General features: G+C 49.5%; 2 protein-coding genes across 2 annotated transcripts in view; one reads left to right on the top strand and one right to left on the bottom strand.

Annotated features, from left to right (window-relative positions):
- STAB2 (stabilin 2) overlaps positions 1-12790 on the top strand; it is a 150877-nt gene extending 138087 nt beyond the window's left edge. Inside the window, exons 57-65 of the mRNA XM_080935775.1 lie at positions 1126-1259; positions 3693-3858; positions 3972-4078; positions 5295-5414; positions 6177-6317; positions 7486-7593; positions 8305-8433; positions 10531-10647; positions 12704-12790. Coding sequence (XP_080791901.1) covers positions 1126-1259; positions 3693-3858; positions 3972-4078; positions 5295-5414; positions 6177-6317; positions 7486-7593; positions 8305-8433; positions 10531-10647; positions 12704-12760 — 1079 coding nt within the window. The 3' untranslated portion in view covers positions 12761-12790. The remainder of the gene's footprint in view (positions 1-1125; positions 1260-3692; positions 3859-3971; positions 4079-5294; positions 5415-6176; positions 6318-7485; positions 7594-8304; positions 8434-10530; positions 10648-12703) is intronic.
- Positions 12791-15685: 2895 nt separating this feature from the next.
- NT5DC3 (5'-nucleotidase domain containing 3) overlaps positions 15686-21577 on the bottom strand; it is a 47481-nt gene continuing 41589 nt past the window's right edge. Inside the window, exon 14 of the mRNA XM_080935562.1 lies at positions 15686-20122. Coding sequence (XP_080791688.1) covers positions 19870-20122 — 253 coding nt within the window. The 3' untranslated portion in view covers positions 15686-19869. The remainder of the gene's footprint in view (positions 20123-21577) is intronic.

Raw genomic sequence — 21577 nt, forward strand, 5'->3', positions numbered from 1 at the left:
TCTTCAGGCTTGTGTGCAGGGGAGAAGGAAAGATAAACTAAAGCAGAAACTAAAGAACCTGCACATTGCCCAGACCCAGTGAGGCAGGAGAATCACAGTTGACCTGAAGGCTAGGACTTGGGACCCCCACAACCACTGGCTGGGACTAAGTCTGGAAAGCACAGATCAGTGTGGCTAATAACAAAGGCTGTCACTCACAGCAGTGGTTCCCTAACAGTTCCTTGCTCCTCTCAGTGACAGGCATATAGCCCGGGCACTTCTGAGGATGACTCGAATGCTATATAGTAAACTCACAGGCTAATGCAACTCTCACAAGAAAGTAAAAAGCCACAGTATGGGGGCCTGGCAGGTATGGCGTGCTGAAACCCCATAGAGAAAAATCATAGTTCAGAGCCAGAATAAAGAGGGACTTCAGTGACTTCCTATATAGGGGTCGTATATAGAGGAAGCTAGATATCTAGATATAGATATAATGCATACACATCACAATGAATCTTCCTTTAAAAACAGAGAGGGTGTGGGCATGCTAGTACTGCCTTTAATCACAACACTCAGGAGGCAAAGGTAGTTAGATTTCTGTGAGTTTGAGTCAGCCTAGTCTATGTAGAAAAGTCCAGGCCAGACAGGACTACATAATGAAACCATGTCTCAAAAAATACAAACATATATAAATAAAAGCTGCTTTCTTTTTTCAGAGAAGGGAAATCTACTGAGGTGAGATGAGAGGTTTTCCGGAGATACGCAGTAGAGGCCTGACCCAATAAATGCCTGGATTGAGAAAAACCAGAGAACGTGGGGGAGGCGTTTGTGCCTGAGAGGGTTGTACTTGGTTAGGGGAGATGGCTGTGTAGTTACTATGTTCCATGTGTGCCCAGTGCCTACAGAGAATCAGAAGAGGGAACTGGATCCTCAGAACAGCTGTGGGCTGCTGTGTGGGCACTGCTCAGCAAGAGTGGCCAGTGCTCCTAACTCCTAGGCTGCCTCTAACCCTATTTTTACAACTAATAGAAAGAAACACTTCAAATGATGAGCTTCGATGTAACTTGAAGGGAAAGTGGCTTCCAGGGGTACCGTGGGCTACAGTCAGTCCAGCAGGCTGACTTCATAATCTCTCTCCTCTTCTAGACACTACTGTCGGCGTATTCCATCTACGCTCCCCACTGGGCCAGTACAAACTGACATTTGACAAGGCCAAAGAGGCCTGTGCCAACGAAGCTGCATCCATAGCCACCTACAACCAGCTCTCCTATGCCCAGAAGGTGGGTGCTCACGCAGACACCTAGGGCAGAGCAAACGGAGGGCGTGCAGGCAGCCGCCACTTAAGCTGGAGGAAATTCCTGTGACTGGCTTCTTGGAACCAAGCACAAGAAAAGAAACTCCTGAAGCAAAGCCAAGAGGTCATCATATCCAAAGTCAGGCATCTGCCATGTGCCCAACACTGTGTAGGGTGTCATGTTGGCAACCTGACCCCATCCCTTTGTTTTTACACCTAGGGAAGCTGGGACTCAGACAGGTTTAAAAAAAAAAAAACATATCCATCATCACCCCGAGGTGGTCCATCCAGCAGGCAGAGTGAAGTCCACTATCACAGGGGAATCCCAGGAGGACTAACAATCAGCCTGGGCAGGGTCTCTCTGCAGTCACAGAACAGTCACAATCTAGGACACCAGTAAAAGGAAGTCCTGGGGTCAGCAGGCTTCCAGCCCAGCAGGGAGAAATGGCTGTCTAGTCAGGCCTCTCTCAAAGCTTCTGGAAACCAGAAGCCCCACCCATTTGGAAAAGCCAGCACCAAGAAGCTGCATGCTGGTTCTTCTGCATGAAGGGGGATCCTTCTGTTACAAGGTTCTGGGGGGTGGGGGTGGGGATGGGAGTGGGGATGGGGATGGGGGTGGGAGTGGAATTTCCTTCACAGTGATTAGAGCCACTGAAATCTGTGGTCCTGGTGCGGCAGGAGGAAGGGGCTCAACATTCTACTACTGAGAGATTTGAGACACACTGGGGTGTGGGGTGTCTAGATCTGAGTGCTTGCTTGTTCCACGGCTTCGTGCAACTTTGTCTTGCCTCAGTCATCTTTGTAAAAATAACTTCTTGAGAATTTCAGACATAAGTACCATGTTTACATCATTTCTGCCCTTCCTCCCTGCCACCAACTCTTCCCATGTCCCCAAATTTCCTTCTCAAATTCATGACCACTTCTTTGTTATTGTGTGCACGTGTGTGTGTGCACGTGTGTGCGTACACACACACACACACACACAGAGAGAGAGAGAGAGAGAGAGAGAGAGAGCTAAGTCCATTTGGTGTTGCTCATTTGGGTATTGTAGGAGCTGACCACATGGGTGTGGGAAACTTATCAGGGAGTTCAAACCTGGAGAAAACTTATTTTCCCTCCCAGCAGCCATTAAGTGCCTATAGCTCTTCGTCTAGAGATGGGTCCTTGTGAGATGTCTCTCGATCACACTGTCATGTCAACAGGTGTCACCATGCAGGTCCTGTTTAGGCAACCATATTGTTGTGAGGCCGTCGATGCAGCTTCCCTATCATATACAGAGACACTTTTCTCTCGGCAGATGTCCTGGTCTCTGGCTCTTAGAGTCTTTCTGCCCCATCTTCCGCTAAGCCTTAGGTATACGAGTTGGGTTGTATAGATGTATCACCTGATGCTGGGCACCTCACAGTCACTTGTCTGCAGTTTTTGATCAGTTATTGATCTCTATTAGAGTCTCCATCTGCTGTAAAAAAAAGAAGCTTCTTTAATGAGGGGTGAGAGCTATACTTACCTATATGTATAATGATGTGTATTTAGCATACAGTTAGAAATTATACTAGTGTCAAGACACTGGCCATAGTGGTTTCTCCTCCAGTGTCCATGGCTTCAGCAGCCACAAGTAGGCTAGGTTTACAGCGCCAGTCAGTGAACGGCCTGCTATTGAGCAGGCCCCAAGTCCAATTAGACAGCTCTTGGTTACCTCCAAGCTACAAGCACCATCACTGCACCTTTGGAAACACCTCGCCATGCTAGTTGTTGAGGTTTACGAGCTTTTTATCTGGGCAGGACCACTGACTGCTTTCTCCGTTGGCAGCATGCACAGCAGCTTCCCACACTCTGAGGTCTCCAAGTCAGTTCCAGCTTGATTCTTCCAAGCCTTAGGTCCAAATAAGTGTCCTCAACAACGGGCTCTTACCTTCAGGCTCTGGGAGACAAGCAAGAGCGATGATGACGAAAGCCTATATTGTTCGGGGGTCTCCTGGACTCCACTGGTCCGCAGTGGGATCCCATGCCTGGCACGCGGAGTTGTAGATGATTGTGGTTCCTGGGGTTCACACTATCCCCCTGTACCTGGTCATCTTGATGATCTGATAGGGGTTTTAAAAGCACAGCCACATGGGAGTGAAGGTGACCGTGATAATGATGAATTAGAATCCTGTCATCAACCAGGGTTTTGATTCATTCGTAAGCAGAAGCATTTGTCCTGGGGTAAATCCCTCCTCAAAAGAGAAGTAAGCATGAAAGGCCTGGGCACCAAAAGTGAGAGAACACCACAGTCATTCATCCAGAGGCTTGATGGGCAGAAATTTAGTGACCTTCCGGGTACTAGTGAAGGCAGTCTGGGTAGGGATCAGAATAAGCCAGATTACTCCACAGCAAACAAGACATTCTAAATAATCCAGCCATTTCCCTGTCTCTACAGGCTAAGTATCACCTCTGCTCCGCTGGCTGGCTGGAGAGTGGGCGGGTCGCCTACCCCACGACCTATGCTTCTCGGAAATGTGGTGCAAATGTTGTTGGGATTGTAGACTACGGACCCAGGGCCAACAAGAGTGAAATGTGGGATGTCTTCTGTTACCGGATGAAAGGTCACTGCCCCCATCCACTGCAGGCTCCCTGCCTGGACAACTGATCCCCAGGAATGAGCAGGGTGGCCCAAGCCTCACCTTACTGGGCATGGCCCTTGTGTCTTTCATTCCAGATGTGAACTGCACGTGCAAGGTAGGCTATGTGGGAGACGGCTTCTCGTGCAGTGGGAACCTGCTGCAAGTCCTCATGTCCTTCCCCTCGCTCACAAACTTCCTGACGGTACGTATCCTGTCTGCCCCGACCCTCATCTATAAAATGGAGGTGCTAGCGGCACCCTCCTGGGATGGTTGTGGTCTTTAAACGAGTTGGTATTCTGACAGCGTGAGCATGTGGAAACTTCTGGATTCATCAGTGCAATGCAGGTATTTGCATATAAAATGGTTTTAAAAACCTATCAAACAAAAGGAATAGCATGGTTACCTCTTATACCACAAGCACATCATATCAGAAGCAAATGGACACATCTTTGTCCTTCCACGGAATCAGAATTTGTTAACAGTAGTTGACCATTCATTGGCTGCAATTTACCATGCAGTCATTCATGGTCTTGATAATATGGCCGACTGTCAACCACAGGTTCTCTTATTCCACCATCAGTACTAACTCTTGGGTCATCTACTATACTTCACACACTAATACACACACACATAGGTGACAGATTGGCTACAAAAGAATTAAAGAGGCCACAAAGCTCAAGGGAAGGCATAGGACTGACTCAGTGCCCAGTCACCCCAAGTGGTTAGACATTAAGAGAACCTGACTACAGAGATGGGAAGACATCCTGGCGGCTCGAGGTGGGTGAGGCTCAGGGTCGGGCGAGTTTGGCTGCGCTGCAACTGAACAAGCCTCAGCAGGCAACAGGGACTATGCTGAGCTGAGGACCTGGAACAGTCTGGAACTCTGCCCATCAACCATGAGATGAATGCACCATGCTTGATGGCTGAATGACAGGCAGGTCAATGAGGACCAGTGTCCCACATCTCTCTTTGTGGTGAGGAGGTTGCATCTGCATCCAGAGGACGTGGCATAAGCTCATGGACGGTTCCTTTTCTTGGATGAGTGAGTTGCCTATCAGCCTGTGCTTCGTGGCTCCTGCTAGACAGACGGTGGTATCTTTGTGCACATGTGAGGTGCAGAATCACCCTGCCTCTGGGTTTACACTCAACATGGAACAGCGCTGCTCTGTAATGGAGCAGTATCCCATGGCGGGACACAGGCACTGTCTCCATGTGCAGTGAAGCAGTACCCACAGCATCTTAGTACTGTGGGACTCAGGAAGACGTCATCCTGATACTCTCCCAAGGCCAGTGAGAGGGACTACAAAGGAAGTCAGACTTTGGCTTAGCAAAGGGGTATCTCAGAGGTTTCTCCAGCTTCTCCAGCCACCCCAACTCCCACACCACGGTGGCCCATCTGACACTCTTCTGTTCCCCAGGAGGTACTGGCGTTTTCCAATAGCTCAGCCCAAGGCCGGGCATTTTTGAAATACCTGACTGACCTGTCCATCCGTAGCACCCTATTTGTACCACAGAACAGCGGGCTACCAGAAAATAAGGTGAGTGAAGTTTCTGGTGCCTACACTTTAGACAGGAGTGTTATCTGTCACTACCATAACAGGGTACATTACCAGGCATGCCAGTGCAGGCCTGTAATCCCAACACGTGGGAAGTCAAAGTACAGGACTTTATAACAGTCAACGACCCTACCCCAGTACAGCAGCTGACAGTTATCTAAGGCACATCCAAGGAGCAGCAGCTGCTGCTGGTCTCCACACAGTCAGCAGTCCAGGCTGGCCTACTGATGGATCTGCCCTCCAGCATCCTCATAACTGAGCAGCCTAACAGTCAATGGTGAGGAACAGGAATGCTGAATACTGTTCCATCCTCTGGTCATATTTGCCAGTGAGACACCAGGCAACAGCTCACAAGGCTGACCTCAAAGTCAGGGAAGGAGCTAAGGGGCCAGAGGCAAGCATCCAGGGCAGAGAGAAGCATCAGTACCCCTGGGACAATGAGTCCAACCCACTCATGACCCTTCCTCATGATGTGGTCCAAAGAGGAGAGGACTTGCTCAACTCACCCTGGAGGCTGACCATCAGGCTGTGAGCTCCAGATACTACCCAGTCACAGGGCTGAAGAGAGAGGCCTCCGCCTGCCTGGTCCTCACTCTAGACACCTCCAGGAAACTCAGAATGAAGATGATTCCCATGTGCTAGTTCTACATAAGCATTGGAAAAGACCCCAAACACCTAAGAAGACCTCCTTATCTCCAGCCATTGCTTAGACCTAAGACTGTTCGTGTGCTTTGTTTCTCTTAGAGCCTGTCTGGGCGGGACATCGAGCACCACCTCATCAATGCCAACGTCTCTTTATACGGTGACCTTGTCAACGGCACCATTCTGAAGACTAGGCTGGGAAGCCAGCTACTCATTACCTGCAGCCAGGACCAGCTCCAGCAAGTATGAAAAGTCCTCCAGGTTCACTGAGAGAACTAGAAAAAAAAAATGCACACAAAGCTCCAGGCATGAGTAGACACGTGACTGACACCAGCTATTATGATATGAAACTCAGCTTTAAACCCACAGGTCACGGTGGAATTAACACAAACTGTGGCTGTGACATTATATACTCACAGGCCACCCCAGAGCCTTGGGAATAGACTGGCCTTAGGAACTGAGTCATGAGTACTCGGTATGAAACTGATTTGCTTTGCTTTGCTTTGCTTTGGTTTTTAGAGACAGGGTTTCTCTATATAGTCCTGCCTGTCCAGGAAGTCACTCTGTAGACCAGGCTAGCCTCGAACTCACAGAGATCTGTATGCCTCTGCCTCCTGAGTGCATAAAATCCCTCCTGAGTGGGATAAAAGGCATAAGTCACCATCACCCAGCCAGAGAAAAGAAACTATTTTGAGGCTCCTTTGTTCTCTACCTTTGGCTTCAGTTGGTTTGTTACTCTATCTCAAGCATTAACACTTGAGCTTCTCCGTCAGATGACCCTGGAATGAGCCTCTGCCTCTTGTTAGCTATAAGGACTTAGTCCACCCATTTTCTCTGAGCTCAGTTTCTTCATCTGATAAAATGTTAACGATGGCAGTGGTGATAGTGATGGTTGTGGTGATGAAGACCATGGTGACTGTGAACTCTAATCCATAGGCTGCCACGGGTCCGGTTGTTCGGAGTTTGTGAAGACATCGGACCTGACAGAATGAGTCCTAAGTGGCAGTGCTTTAGCCAAGCCCCCCTTCAAGACCTGTACATATCAGAGTCTGAAGTCAGCTAGAGTGTGACTGTGACTCCACACACAAGCTAGTGTTTGCAAGGTGTTTAGCACCTCTCTAGAGGTGTGGTGTGACCCAGATCCCAGAGCCAGAGCCTTAGGGTTTACCACTTACTGCTCAGGTGCTCCTGAACAGTCACATGGAGGAATGGAGGAATAGGCCCAGAATGTCTGCAGCCCTCAGATCAGAGGTTTGATGGTGCCAAGCTAAAGAATGTTTGACAGAACACAAGGGAGGAAGCCGAGGTGGAAGCCGAGGCTCTTAGGCCTGAGAAGCCAAATGGAAAAGCTGCCTGTGTGGGGAAAGGGGAAGGAGGCAGCCAAGCTCATTCACTCTCTACCGGTTCCCAGGAGACCAGGTTTGTGGATGGAAGAGCCATTCTGCAGTGGGACATCATTGCCTCCAATGGGATCCTGCATATCATTTCTGAGCCTTTGAAAGCTCCTCCCACTGCAGCAGTGAGTACTCAGGTTCCTCCAATGGGATCCTGCATATCATTTCTGAACCTTTGAAAGCTCCTCCCACTGCAGCAGTGAGTACTCAGGTTCCTGCTAAGGAACCAGGAAAACCTGGAGTCAAATATGCACTCCCCAGGGTTGGCTTACAGCCTTACTAGTTTGCTCAACAAAAGGGAAAGATGGGTTGGGGAACCAGCAGAAGGGAAGTGAGAAGTCCTAAACTCCGATTTCTCTGAGAGTCTCAGAACCCCAGTTTTCTCATCTACACAGTGTGTGCTGAGGGGTTTACAGCACTTCCCTGTCCTGGGAAGACTACATGGAGAAACGCTGTGTCCTTAAAGCAGTTGCTGGCACAACCTGCATGCTCCAGAAAGGCTGGCTACGATTATCATTAGTATCCTAACATTTTCTAGAATGTTCCATAGCGTGGTGGTTGTGCAAATAAGCTCCAAACCAGACTAGCTTTAAAGCCTATTCTACTTCTACGGTTTGGGCAAGTATTTATCCTCTCTGCCTCAGTTTCCCCATACAGAGATGGGGAAATGACTATCCATACCATTCAGGGCCCTGGCAGTGATGAGGCCTAGAACTGTGTAAATTTGATATTGGGTTTTGAGTCACAAGGTGCCTGGGTAAGTGAGGGTAAACTCAGACATCCTTTCTGGGGGAATCTCCAGCTTAAGAACTGACCGTTTTCCTTTCTGTGTGCAGATGGCCGCCCACTCTGGCCTGGGAACAGGCATATTCTGTGCTGTCGTCCTGGTCACTGGTGCGATTGCTCTGGCTGCCTACTCCTACTTCCGGCTGAACCAGAGGACAACTGGATTCCAGCGTTTTGAGGTGGGGAGAGGTGGGAGAGAGGTGGGGGGGTACTGAGAAGGGGATAGTAGGGTTGCCTTTCATATGTTTCTGTGCGTGTAAAGGTAGCTCAGTGCTCCACAGGCTGATATGGTAGGATCAGGGCATATGTGTATGTGTATGTGTGTATACACACACACAAACACACACACACACACACACACACACACACCTGAGGTTGTTCTATAGCATCCAAATACATGTATACACACTGGCACAACACCAGATTGTTGTGAGTGAGTGATTTACATAGAGCCTGAGTTTATTGCCTCGTGGCTCTGGAAACTGGGAAGCCCAAGACCAGGGGCTGTGAAAACTTGGCCTCTGACATGCCACCTTGACTCACAGCAGAAAGCTAAAATGTCAAGTAGAGAAACGCAGAAGCAGTAAGACACAGGAACAGCCACACTCGCCACCAAGCCTGCCACCGTGGCTCACACCTGGAAAAGTCTGTTGCAGCACACAAGAGGCAGCCCCTCAGCCCTTCCAGGCTGTGCCTCCCACAGTCAGTCCGCACAGAGGGTTCTGGAGGGACACAGCACATCAGGTCCACTCCAACAGCCTGCTCCATGGGCCAGGCTAGCTCAAAGGCATCCTTCCACCAGAGCTGATGAGAATAACCACCCCACCCATGCTCCTGTCTCCTGGGAGGAGTGTCTAAACAAGTACCCACCTTGGCGGGCTTGACAGCAGGACTGGCTCTGAGTGTTGGGGATCAGGGTCAGACACGCCCACAGATTTACTCTCTGGCCAGCAAATCTCTTTTCATTCTATGTGCAGAGTTGAGTCTTCCTCACATCATCAGCAAGCTCCTGAGCTGACCATGGGGTGACCCATGTGTCAGTCAGTTTTCTGTTACCATGATAACATAATATAATGTTATTATGATATTATGAAGAACAGGTCAGCTCATGGTTGTAACCCATGGTCACCTGGTGACATGGTCACTTGGTGACTTTGCCTTTGGATCTGTGGCAAAGCGGCACATTGTGTCAGGAACACATGGCAGAGAACTTCATGGTGGCTGGGAAGCAAAGAGAATGGAAGAAGGAGCCAGTGTTCCCAAGTCCCCTTCATGGGCACACCCCTCAATCACCAAACTTTGTCCCGCTAGGCTCCACCTCCCAAGGGTCCCATGGACTCTCAAGAATGCCAGGGGTTGGGGTTCTGCCTTTACGAGACCTGTCTTTAGAAGTGCAGCAACCAAGCACCCTTCCTCACAAGCCCTGTACTCTTACAAACCCTGTACTCTTCACAGGTCTCCTTTCCACACTCAGAGAAACACTGCGGTGCCCTCAGGCAACAGTCCGTGCCTTCCAGGGGATAGCTTGCCTATTTTTAAGCGCAGAGGCAACTCTCAAAAACACCTGTTACTATAACCAAAACACCACAAACTAGACCACGTTCAGTCAAGAGGTCTGTTCAGCTCACAGATCTGAAAGCTGCGTGATCCAAGACCACGTGGGCACCCCTGGAAAGGGCTTTTCTTGCTACAAGGGACCTCCCCAAGTTCCAAACACTGTACAGAGAATGAACTAGGGTGAAAGCGCCTAGCCTTGGCTCATGCCTAGCCTTGGCTCGTGCCTAGCCTTGGCTCATGCCTAGCCTTGGCTCGTAGAGTCACAACACACTGGCTCATGCCTCACCCGCTGTGCCCTTTAACCCCAACCGAAGGCCCTGTCAGCAAATACCACAACCACATTCCTGCCCTCCTAAATAGCTCAAAATGGGGACTAGATCTGGAGGCACGTTTGCGTGAGAACAAACCATCGTGTTTGAATATGGTAACCAAGTTTGTATATCATATATAACCTTTCTAAGTTCAGGGATGACCAGGGTAACAAGAGGATCAACGATGCTTATGGTAGAATTGGCAGCATAAACTATGGGAACATGTCTCCGGGGTAGAAATGTCCTAGGGCCAGTATGGGACATACCTGGTCAGATATGTAAGTTGTCACTTGGACCCAGTATCTTCTCTCACAAGTCAGTGTTGCTGAAAAGGCTCCCAAGGAGAAGAGAGGATCGGGGACGGGGACAGTCCTGCCTTTCAACCCTTGTCATTCTCTCTCTGAACAGTCAGAAGACGACATCGATGTGTTGGCTTTTGGAAAGCAGCAGCCCGAGAGTATCGCAAACCCTTTGTATGAGACCTCAACGCCGGCACCCCCAGAGTCCTCCTGTGACCCCTTCACAGTGAGTTTGCACTTCACTCTAGGTCAGAGTTCACCTGGGGTACAGAATGCTGCTTTCAGCAGAGATCAGTGGAGCTGCCCCACGGGAAGAGCTCCCTTCTAGAATGTGTCTTGGACAGACAACCTAGAAGCCTTTTCTGTTCAGAATGCCCATCTTTCAGATGGATGACAGATGCCTCAAACCAGAGGCTGCTCCTTCTCCACCCTGTGGTGGGTGGGACAGAGGCGACTTGCAGAAGTAAGCCTGCAGAAAGTCCTTCCCTTAGCTATGCCCTCATGAACTCTCTGCCTGGGACACTTCCTTTACTTAAGGAGGTCTTAACAGGTGGTGTTCTGGCCTAGTCTCCCAAAGAAACATCCACTGATTGAGTTGGTGAGGCTTCAGCTTGGACTGGAGCACTGTGACTTTAGTCAGGGTAACTCTGTGCAGGGCACCCCATTCACACTGAATGGGAAAGGTAACTGCCTGTCATTTTCTACCAGTTCTGGACTGAGGAGCTAGGGAAAGGCATTTTCCCCTTACGTGACCATGAAAAACCTTGACAAGCAGTGTGCTGAGTGTCCTTGTCTGACCACCCAGGCTGACAGAGTTCTCCTAGTCAAGGCAACACTAGAGTCTTGGCTTATATGGATTAACAGCCCTCCTGCAATAGTAACCAAAGCCAGATGGCTGCTGTCAGAGTAGTGTTTAGAACACGTATTTCTACAAATCATGGTATAGTTCAGGTTTTTTTTAATTACTCTGAAAATCCCATTAAATCAAACACATATAGTATTTTATTTGCTTGGTGAGACAAGGTGTAGTCATGAGTGGCCTGGAGCTCACTATATAGGACAGGCTTTTCAGAGTCCCCTCCCCCTGCCTCTCCAGTGCTGGGATGAGGGGTGTGTGCCACCAGAGCTGGCTGGTAGCTGAATTTTTACAGGTTGACTCTGAAACACTACAAAGGTTGCTTGCAAAAACAGTCTCAGATATTCTTACCGCAACAGGTGTAAACCCTGACTCACGCCCTGTGGGGATGAGTGTGTATGATACCAGACTGAATTACCTTCACAGCAGGTTGAAAAGGAACCACACCACAAACCTTATTTTGTTTTTTTTTTAACCCATGTAAAAATGTTGTATCCATATTTCAGCCATGGGCTCTGCTGGACTATGGGTTTATTTCTGTCCGCGTCATTCCATTGAAACCACCGTCGTTTTAAACATGTATGGGGCTGAGCTGTCCTGTGCCCTTCATACCTTCCCATGTTTTGCCTTAAGGTTACCTTCAGCTTTACTCACAAGAGAGTCACCTGAAAAGCAAAGGGACAGCATTCTAGAGGCAGGATTCACCTAAACCAATCAGAGCCAGAGGCCCACAGGCTCCAGTACCAGGACTCCTGAGCCCAGGACACCAAGAGGCTACACTTTTCCACCTACCCATCTCTGTCCATCCCAAACAATGAGAAACCTCTGCTAACCCACGCTGCTCTGCAGGGCTAGAAACAGTGGAGGCTTAGCAAGGCCTTCTGGCAGGGAGTAGGGTATCCTGAGAAACATCTCAAATCTCACAGTCAGCATGCTTCAGTATTTTCAGCATGAAGGAGTGTCTATAATCACTCATAGATAACCCTCACACCTTCCTTGGTAGGTCAGTACTCCTGTGGTACTGACAGACACGGGGAAGCAATACCAGTATTTTCAGCATGAAGGAGTGTCTATAATCACCCACAGATAACCCTCACACCTGCCTTGGGAGGTCAGTACTCCTGTGGTACTGACAGACACGGGAAAGCAATACCAGGACTCCACACAGGCAACTCCAAGGAGCCAAACTTCAAGCATGAACGGGCCCAGCATAAGCAGCCCTAACCAGCACCCACTCCCACCCCCCAGCCTCCAGTTCCCCCATGAGTCAGCCGGGGGAGGGAAGGCTCCTGAGACAACGCTTTGAGCCTACTCGCCCCATATAAAGCAGCAGCATCTTGAGCAAAGGTTCATCGAGGCTCCAGAGCAGAGCACTGGGGAGGGTGCAGCAGCAGGAACAGTAGAATCACGGCCCTCTGTCTTCTAGGACTCCGGAGAACAGGAGCTGGAGAGCAGCGACCCCCTGGGGGCACTGAGGTCCTGAAAAGCCAGCAAACAGCCACAGGCACGGTTCCATGGTGAAGCCCCAGCTCCAGCTGTCTCTTGGGTCATTTGTCTTAAAGTATGATAACACTCAGAAGCCATACCTCACCCTTCTGGTTAATCTGGGGTCGTCACCAGGGGAACGGGGCCATGTTGCTTTGACACCTGGGGGACGTCTGAGCCTCCACTGTGGTTCTCGGCACGTTCCAGATGGTGCTTGGTCCGTTCTGCCTGTCTTGTGTGTAGCTGCGACCCTGTGGGACTCTCCTGTTGACTGTAAGCACCAAAGGCAGGGCTTCACCTCACGTTCTGTACCCAGAAGTGTCTGCCACACGGGTGTGCTCAATAAATGATTTGAGAAAAAAAAAGTCACTGTGTACATAGGAGGTATCAAACTGTGAAAGCAAAATATACGTATCAAGGCTAATTAGAGCCTTTCCGATCGGCCAACATTCGTCTTACCAGTTGTTTGATTTTGTTTCCTTGCGTTTACTTTGAGCACGAGACTCCACTTCACACCCACTAGAGCACTGGTCAAATGATCCTTCATAAGACAGGGGGTGCTGAGGGTGTGGGGAACCGGAACTCTCATGCCTTGCTGAGGGTGTGGGGAACCGGAACTCTCATGCCTTGCTGAGGGTGTGGGGAACCGGAACTCTCATGCCTTGCTGAGGGTGTGGGGAACCGGAACTCTCATGCCTTGCTGAGGGTGTGGGGAACCGGAACTCTCATGCCTTGCTGAGGGTGTGGGGAACCGGAACTCTCATGCCTTGCTGGTGGGAAATGTCAAGTGGAGGGACTGTGGGAAGGTCTCAGCTCCTCAGATAGTCCAGTGGGATTACCACGGAGCCCAGAACTAACCCTCATAGGTGCGTACCCAAGACTGAACAGCCCTAGGCTCACATGTACTCAAGGTGACATTGTTCAGAACAGTCAAAAGGCAGGACCCCAATGTCCATCGTCTAGTGTGACCGAGCTGTAGTGTATCCATGCAACACGCCTGAAAGATGCAGTGTTGCTATGCAACAGCATACCCTGACACCATTAGAAAACCATCCTGCTCTCCCCTCATCCCTCTACCTCTTCCCTGTCCTTCCTGCATAGCCCAGGCTAGCCTTAAAGTCCAGACTCCCCTGTTTTCGCCTCCAGCATGCTAGGATCATGTACTTAAGCTGCCCTACCCAGGTGCACAAAAAAAAGAAAAAAACAAAAAAAAAAAAAACTTGAGACTGGAGAATTGGGAGGATAATAAAAAGGCTTTAAAACCACCAGTCCAGTGACTTCTTCGGATAAGCAGCAGAGATCCAGATACGGAGCAGCCTCAGGTGGCAGGACTTGCTGGGATTGGAAAAGAACTGAGCAAAGTCTCCCCCAAGCCCAGGGCCTGCAAACGCACATCTGTATATTTGGGATAAAGATTTCAACAAGCCGTGCACTTCTGGTCCTTTCTCGCTGTGGACAGTGGCTCACGACTCAGCGAGCTTCAGCAGCCACTCCGTAACACCCTAGCACCTCCAACCCACCCATCAGAAGGGCCCAGTGTCAGCAAGATGGACTCAGTATGGGGGACAGGATGAAAGCCAGGATTGGACAGACCTCAGGCTCCCCCTTTGCCAGTACACCCCAAATCTCCTCATCCATTAAAGGTTTGCCGAGGCAAGTCTTACCTCAAGTTCTAGAAGCCATAGAATGTCTTGTAAGCATTCTCCCAGCTCCGGGAAACAGAAGCTGCCGCAGTTCTGAGGGACTACCTTTGGGGCATCACACCATGGAGGAACCCCCCACAAACAACCTAGGCAGGACAGATTAGCTAGTGGCTCTGTGGCACCCATCATCCCAGCACAAATAGAAGTGAGCGCCCTGGGAAACAACATCCGCAGGAGACATGAATGACAGTCTGTTCAGCACACTGAGAGCACGGTGGAGCCACAGATGCCAAATCTATACACATACATTTAAGATGTGTGAAAGTACCACATTCGAGATTTATAAACTTATCCTAACCCGGTAGCAAATTTTCTTTTTTTTTTTTTACAATTTTGTATTGAATATTTTTAATTTACATTTCAAACGTTATACCCTTTCCCAGATTCCCCTCCAGAAACCTCCTATTCCATTACCCCCCCCCCCCGCTTCTGAGGGTACTCACCCACCCCCTCCCACCTCTCTGCCCTAACATTTCCCCTACACCAGGGCATCAAGCCTAGGCAGGACCAAGGGCCTCTCCTCCCATTGATACCCAACAAGGCCATCCTCTGCTACATGTGCAGCTGGAGCCATGGGTCCATCTATGTGTGCTCTTCCTCAATTCTCTATTTTCTCAGCATGTCCCAGCTCCTAGGTTAATGACTACAAGCGAATGGGAGTACCCCACCTCACCCCAGACACCACCACCACCACCCTATCCTGCACATGTCTGCAGCCGACACCTGCCCAGGGAAGACCTCTCACGTTTCATTTGTGACTTAGTCCTGAAGCTCAGAAACCACCTACAATTTCACCTTTCTCAATCCCCCGCTGTGGGTCCATTCTCTTCCTTCTTTTGAGGTGCTGGGAATGGAGTACTTGGGGTAGCACTCTACCACTGAACTGTACTCCCAACCCTAAGGGGTTTTGGTTTGTTTTGTTTTTAAAGATTCATCTATTTATTTCATGTAAGTACACCATAGCTGTCTTCAGACGCACCAGAAGAGGACATCGGATCCCATTACAGATGGTTGTGAGCCACCATGTGGTTGCTGGGATTTGAACTCAGGACCTCTGGAAGGGCAGTCAGTGCTCTAAACCACTGAGCCATCTCTCCAGCCCAGGGTTGTTTTTTTAACTTTTGATTTCTTTTCATAGAAATGGCCTCACATCTGGGGGAAAACCATGTTTGGCAACGGGTTAGATACCCATAACCGACAGTGGACTGACACACACCAGACACAGTTCAAGCTTTTATTTGGCTTTTAAGTTCATTATCACAACGTATACAATCAACACGTAGAATAAATAGCAAATTCACATTCCAAATAAATAGTAAACCTACTTTGCATTTATCAAGCGTGGCACCACACAGGCACGGTCATTCTAGGACACAGTTAGGAAACGGGCCTACGTTGGAGCTCAAGCCTGCGCTAACAGAAAATAAAAAGCACAAGAGCAGTTTGGGAGGAGCTGACTGAAGACAAAAGCTTCATGCAGGAAGGTCTTGAGAGGGCCACTGATGAGATCCACACCCGGGACGGGGACTGGGGGGGGACTAGTTGGGGGGAGGGGCTGCAGTGCAAGACAAGCACAAGAAGGTCTTGGCAGCCCCAAAAGGAACTCAGCAATGCCCAAAGTAGTGTCGGAGAGACCAGGCCTTTGTCCCCTCATAGGGAACAGTCGTGGATGGTACACCCACAGGAAAGGCATGTGATCTGGGGAGGGCTGTGCTGCGCATCAAAATTGTTCTCAAAGAGGAACACGTCAGCCAGCAACACTCCCGGCCCCTGGAATCAGCTTCAGTCCTGAGCTCAGCAGAGTCTTAACAAGGGCAACAGGTTGCAGCTGAGGGAAGCAGTCTCGGCAGGCACTGCAAACTCACCTAGCACTGGCCGTGCGGAGACAGATATGTATGGTAGACGGGGCGGCTGTGGGGCACAGCACACTGGTTCAGATCTTACACTAACTGTACCCAAGCAAAGAATCTTGCCATCCAAGCAGGAGCCAACAAGCCACACAGCCTGTGCTGGTGGACCAAATCCCAAGAGAACAGCAGAGCCATCTCTACAGAAGCAGCAATGGGCGAGGCCTGCAAAGTTGAAGATGGTTTTAGAAAAGGCTCCTCTCCTCTTCCTTCCCTTTGCCACACCTAGCCGTGGTCTGAAACGTTAGCTGAAACTAGCTCCCGAATATCAAGGCCAAAGACATAAATAAATAAACACATAAATAACAAGAAAAAATAAAAACAAAAACCAGGCCTGGTGGTACACTTGTCTTATTTCTACACTCTATGGGGACAGAGGCAAGATCTCTGTAAGTTTGGGGCTAACCTACTCTACATAGTAACTTCCAGACCAGCCAGAGCTACACTCGGAGACCCTGTCCCAAAATAACAAGCAAAGGAAACCCTCAGAGGCAGGAATAGATGAGCTCCCTAAGCAGCTGAAGAGACTATTAAGGAGCCTGCCTCTGGCCAAATGTAGGCTTTTGAGCTTTGTAGTCAAGAGCCCCCAAGTAGGTTTTTGGCAGCAAGTGAGCATTCGGATAAAGTAGAATTTCAGTGTTTAGAGGGGAAAGCCATTTAGTTCACCCAAAGCTAAATTAGGTAGGAGACACCACAGCTTTTCACTTCTCCTTTATTGCAATAAATAAGAGGGCTGATGTGTTCAAAGCAACTGGTAATTTAGTCCAAGAGGGGACCAAATCAGTAGCAGGTGTATTGGGGGGGGGGGGGAATTAAAGGGAAAGGAGACAAGAGAGGAGGGGGTGGGGAAATGACAGAGAAAGACATGGACAGAGACCAGAGGCCAAAGGGGGAGAGAGGAAAGAAGGGGGAAGAGGGGGAGAAAGAGGGGGAAGGAGGAAAGAAGGGGAAGAAGGAAGGAGGGTAGAGGGAAGGGAAAGGAAGGAGGGTAGGGGGAGGGAAGGGAAAGAAGGAAGGAGGGCAGAGGAGGAGGGAAGGGAAAGAAGGAAGGAGGGCAGAGGAGGAGGGAAGGGAAAGAAGGAAGGAGGGCAGAGGAGGAGGGAAGAGAAAGAAGGAAGGAGGGTAGAGAGAGGGAAGGGGAAGAAGGAAGGAGGGTGGAGGAGGAAGGAAGGGGAGGGTTTCTATCTTGGGAGGAAAAGCAAGAGCCTCAAACACCCAGCACCTGAGATATGTTTAAAGCCAGCTCTCCCCTAAAAAAGCAACTCTGAGAAAACCCCAGCAGTGCAAACTGCTCCAATGTCACCCTGGCAGGGACTGCCCTTGGACTGAATTTTTGCTCACATGATTCTAAGAAAATCAATCTAAACAACGTCCCAAAAAAAAGAAAAAAAGAAAAAAAACTTAGTTTAAAGATAATAATTTTTTTTTACTGTTCAGTTTACAATTTGATTTTTTTTAAGGTGGAAAAAAAACCCACCTCCCCTTTTACCTATATATACCTTCCTCAATGTGCACACAAAAGAAGACTCTAGAAAGAATAAGATACCAGTGCATTACGCCAGACCCCAGCCAGGAGTCCCAGGGACAAGCTAAAACTTGTCCTGACTACATACGCTGGAAACGGCTCTGTCCTTCATACAGAGTTGCTGTGCCGGGCCACACTGCCAGGGCACGGCAGAGTGTACAGCTAGCCAGCTGCATGTCTGGGGCGACATCCCAGCTCTTCCCAGTACTGTCATGGTTGGTGACCTCAGGACTGTGACCCCTGTGCACAGGAATAGGCTGTAAAATGCATGTCACACACCCAGGAGAGGTTTTCCTCCCCCAAGGCTTAGGTCACCTGCTGTGGGCATAAGAGCAGCTTTACCTCAGTCATGAGGAAACAAACCCTCACTGGCATCTGGTCCACACCCGAAGAATGCACGATTTGACCAAGATAAAAAAAAAAAAAAAAAGTTCAAGCTTCATTCTGCTCCTACAAATCACAGGTCAGGGACATCCCAAGCAGCACACGTCCCTTTATGACACTGGCACTGAGCAGCTGCCAAACCCCCTGGTGGCTAACACTGGGAAACAGGAACATGGGAACAGAAAAATGCCCATCCCATTCTGGAAAAAAAAATAAAAATAAAAAAAAACCCGGTGTTTAGAATACAGGAAGGGGGGAGGGGGCCTGAAGGGTCACCTTTCCCACAATGTTCACCACTACCAACGTCAAAGATCCCATGCTAACTAACACACGGCATTACAGCGAATAATACACAGTTCATTTCTGCCACAGGCCAGGGGAGCAGCCCCTCAACAGCTGGTTAGGATCTACTTATGGTGGTAAAGATGCCAAAGAGCGAGTGCTCGCCACAAGTCTCCTTCCTGATCCTGCCTTTCTTCACACTTTTGCACGCCTGTAACACAACACTATGGAGACTGAGGCAGGAGCATTGAAGTCCAAGGCCAGCCCAGGTTCCATAGCAAGACTGGGGGGGGGGATTAGGAGGGGGGTAAGGAGGGGGAAGGGAAGGCAGCGGCGGCGGCGGCGGCAGCAGCAGTGCCACATTAGCACAAAAGCTTACAATGAGTCAGGCCACGTGAGACAAGGCTAATCTGGCCGCGAGCACTTAGGTGGAATCTGCAATGGAAACCCCACCATTAAACAGCAGCCACTCCTGTGGCGCCCAAGCATCAAATGTGTTTAAAGATACTGCAAACAGGCGTGATAAAGGATTCTTCCCTCCAGATGGGGAAGGGCAGAGGAGATTTATTTCCCCAGCGTGGCTCTCGGCGTGAAATGTGGCGTTCCCACGGGCGAGCTGCCTGTACTGGCTGTCCCAGCACATGGGCTAGCGCTGGCCACAGGCTGAGTCCCAGGCTCTGCACCTTTTTTGTGTTCTATCGTGTCTGACCCACTGGCTGTCTCCTTACCCCTTTCCTGGGGAGGAGGAAACCCCGTTCATCACACCTTCAAGCAGACAAAGCAAGAATACACTGAGGACAAATGCTGCTTCTTCTCCTTGAGCAAACTCATCCCAGGAGGCTGTGATTTCCATGTGAAAACGTCTTTGAGAGCCTAGGACCAGAAGACCAGGGAACTGGCCACAGGTAGGGCTGTTCCCTCAGCAGCCTGCCTCCTGTTTTCTTTGCAGATCACCATGCCCTTGCGGTCCTCAATGTAACCGCTCGTAAACAACCAAGAAATGTCTCACAGAACCAAGAAGTGTCCACTCTTGACCTGCTGAACACAGACAGCCATCAAGAGGTCGCACTCGTCAAGAGGCCTGACGTTGTTGGTTCCACAACAAACAAGATCGAATCGGCGTGGTGTGGAGAAGGACCAGCAGACCCCGGGCAGCCAGCTCCTTTTTCAACCTGGACAGGACAGTACTCATGGTAAGGTAGAAAAGATACAAAGGCGTAACTGACTCTGGGAAGCAACTCTCAGGCTACTTGACCCTCTGTAAGGCCATGAATGCTTCTGGCTTTCTCCTCAGGCAAACACAGGGTTACTTGGCCTGAGCCTCCTGCAGCAGAGGGGCTTTGAAGGCGGACGGGCTGTCCGACCATGCAGGGAGCTCGTGCTGCAGGGGAGTCCTCCTGGGGTAGAACGTGTGGTGGACGTCATAGTTCAGGAGGCAGCTCAGAGACGCCATGTAGATGTCGGCAAACCTCGACAGGCGCCTCAGGAAGTAGGTCGGGTTCTGGTCTGTGCGGAACAAGCTCCCAAACTGGGCGTTGAAGAAACTTTTGGTCATTTCTCTGAAACGTCATGAAGGAGAAAGCAATGGAGAAAAGGTTTAAAGGTTTCTTTTGTTTAAATACTTGAGTAAAAATATCTTTAAAACAAAACCTACTGGAGAGGACAACGCAGCCAAGTAACCAAAGGCAGACTTAATACCAATCATGAAAAACCCTGTGAGCCAAGTATGGGGCCCACACCCATAATCTCAGCACCAAGGGCTGAGGTCAGAAGAACAGGAAGCCAGCCTATGCTACACATTGAGACCCTGTCTTACAAGACATATCAACAAACCACAAAACCCCATCTGTCCAGCCAGCTCTCAGAATGGCCTGCAATGTTCCTGGCTCCTGAGCCAGTTAAAACACAACTTCAAGACTGCGCTGTGAACTCTGTGCTCCGCCAAATGCACACAGTGGGCTTGCCATTCAGAGTGGGCAGAGCTGTTTCAGAGGTACTGAGACAAAGAACTCTCCGTGTTACCAAGAACTAAACAAGGCACAGAAATAACATGCTGCAAAGGCGGATCACCACCTCGCAGGACAGACTTGCAAATGCTTTGTACGCCCCTCCTAGCCTCACCCGCAGCACCTTTCGTCAGTCAGTGACCAAAGCCAAGGTGTGAGCCTCTGCAATCAAACCTCTGTGCACTCCTACCTCAGTCAGTATCCTCCACACACAGACTACTCCAACAAAATGGCTTAATACCATCTGAATGGTGTTAAGTCCGTCACAAACACAGGAAACACTTAACTCGTTGCACAACTGTACACAAATGCCAAATACTATTAACGGTTGTCTGTGGTCATCGGAGACCAATGGATGCAAGGAACAAACGACCACAGCTTTTAAAACCCCAGCTAGGTTTCTGCAGGTGAACAACATGAGTGGTATTTAAACATTTACCGCAACACCTCTTTATGATGTTGAAATGAAAGCCAGCAGGGGTTAGAGGGATGGCCCAGTGGTTAAGAACACATTCTGTTCTTACAGAGGACCTAGGTGTCCAAATACCGATATGGCAGCCCACAACTGTCCATCAAGGGATCTGATTTCCTCTTACAGAGGGCCCAGGTTCGATTCCCAGCACCCACGTGGCAGCCCACAACTGTCCTTAACATCCAGGGGATGTGATGTCCTCTTCTATCTCCATGGCCACAAGGCAAGCACAAGACGTACAAATTTACATGCAAGCAAAACATTCCTACCCATTAAAAAATGATAAACAAAAACAATAACATGAGAGAATTGCTTTTAAATGTGCTCATGTTAGAGACGTGAAACCAACAGGAAATCTCTAGTGGGTGAAGCTTCCTTCATGAGCTTTTTAGGTTCCTAGAAGTGAGTGACTCGTGTACTGTAGATAGACCCCATGCCTGCAGAGACAGGAGCCCTGAAGTCAAACCACATCACTCCCTTTCCCACTTTCCTCGACTCTACATTTTTACAGCAAAACAAAATCAAATCAGAATAAG

The sequence above is a fragment of the Micromys minutus genome (assembly GCF_963924665.1).
Source record: "Micromys minutus genome assembly, chromosome: 22".
NCBI lineage: Eukaryota > Metazoa > Chordata > Mammalia > Rodentia > Muridae > Micromys > Micromys minutus.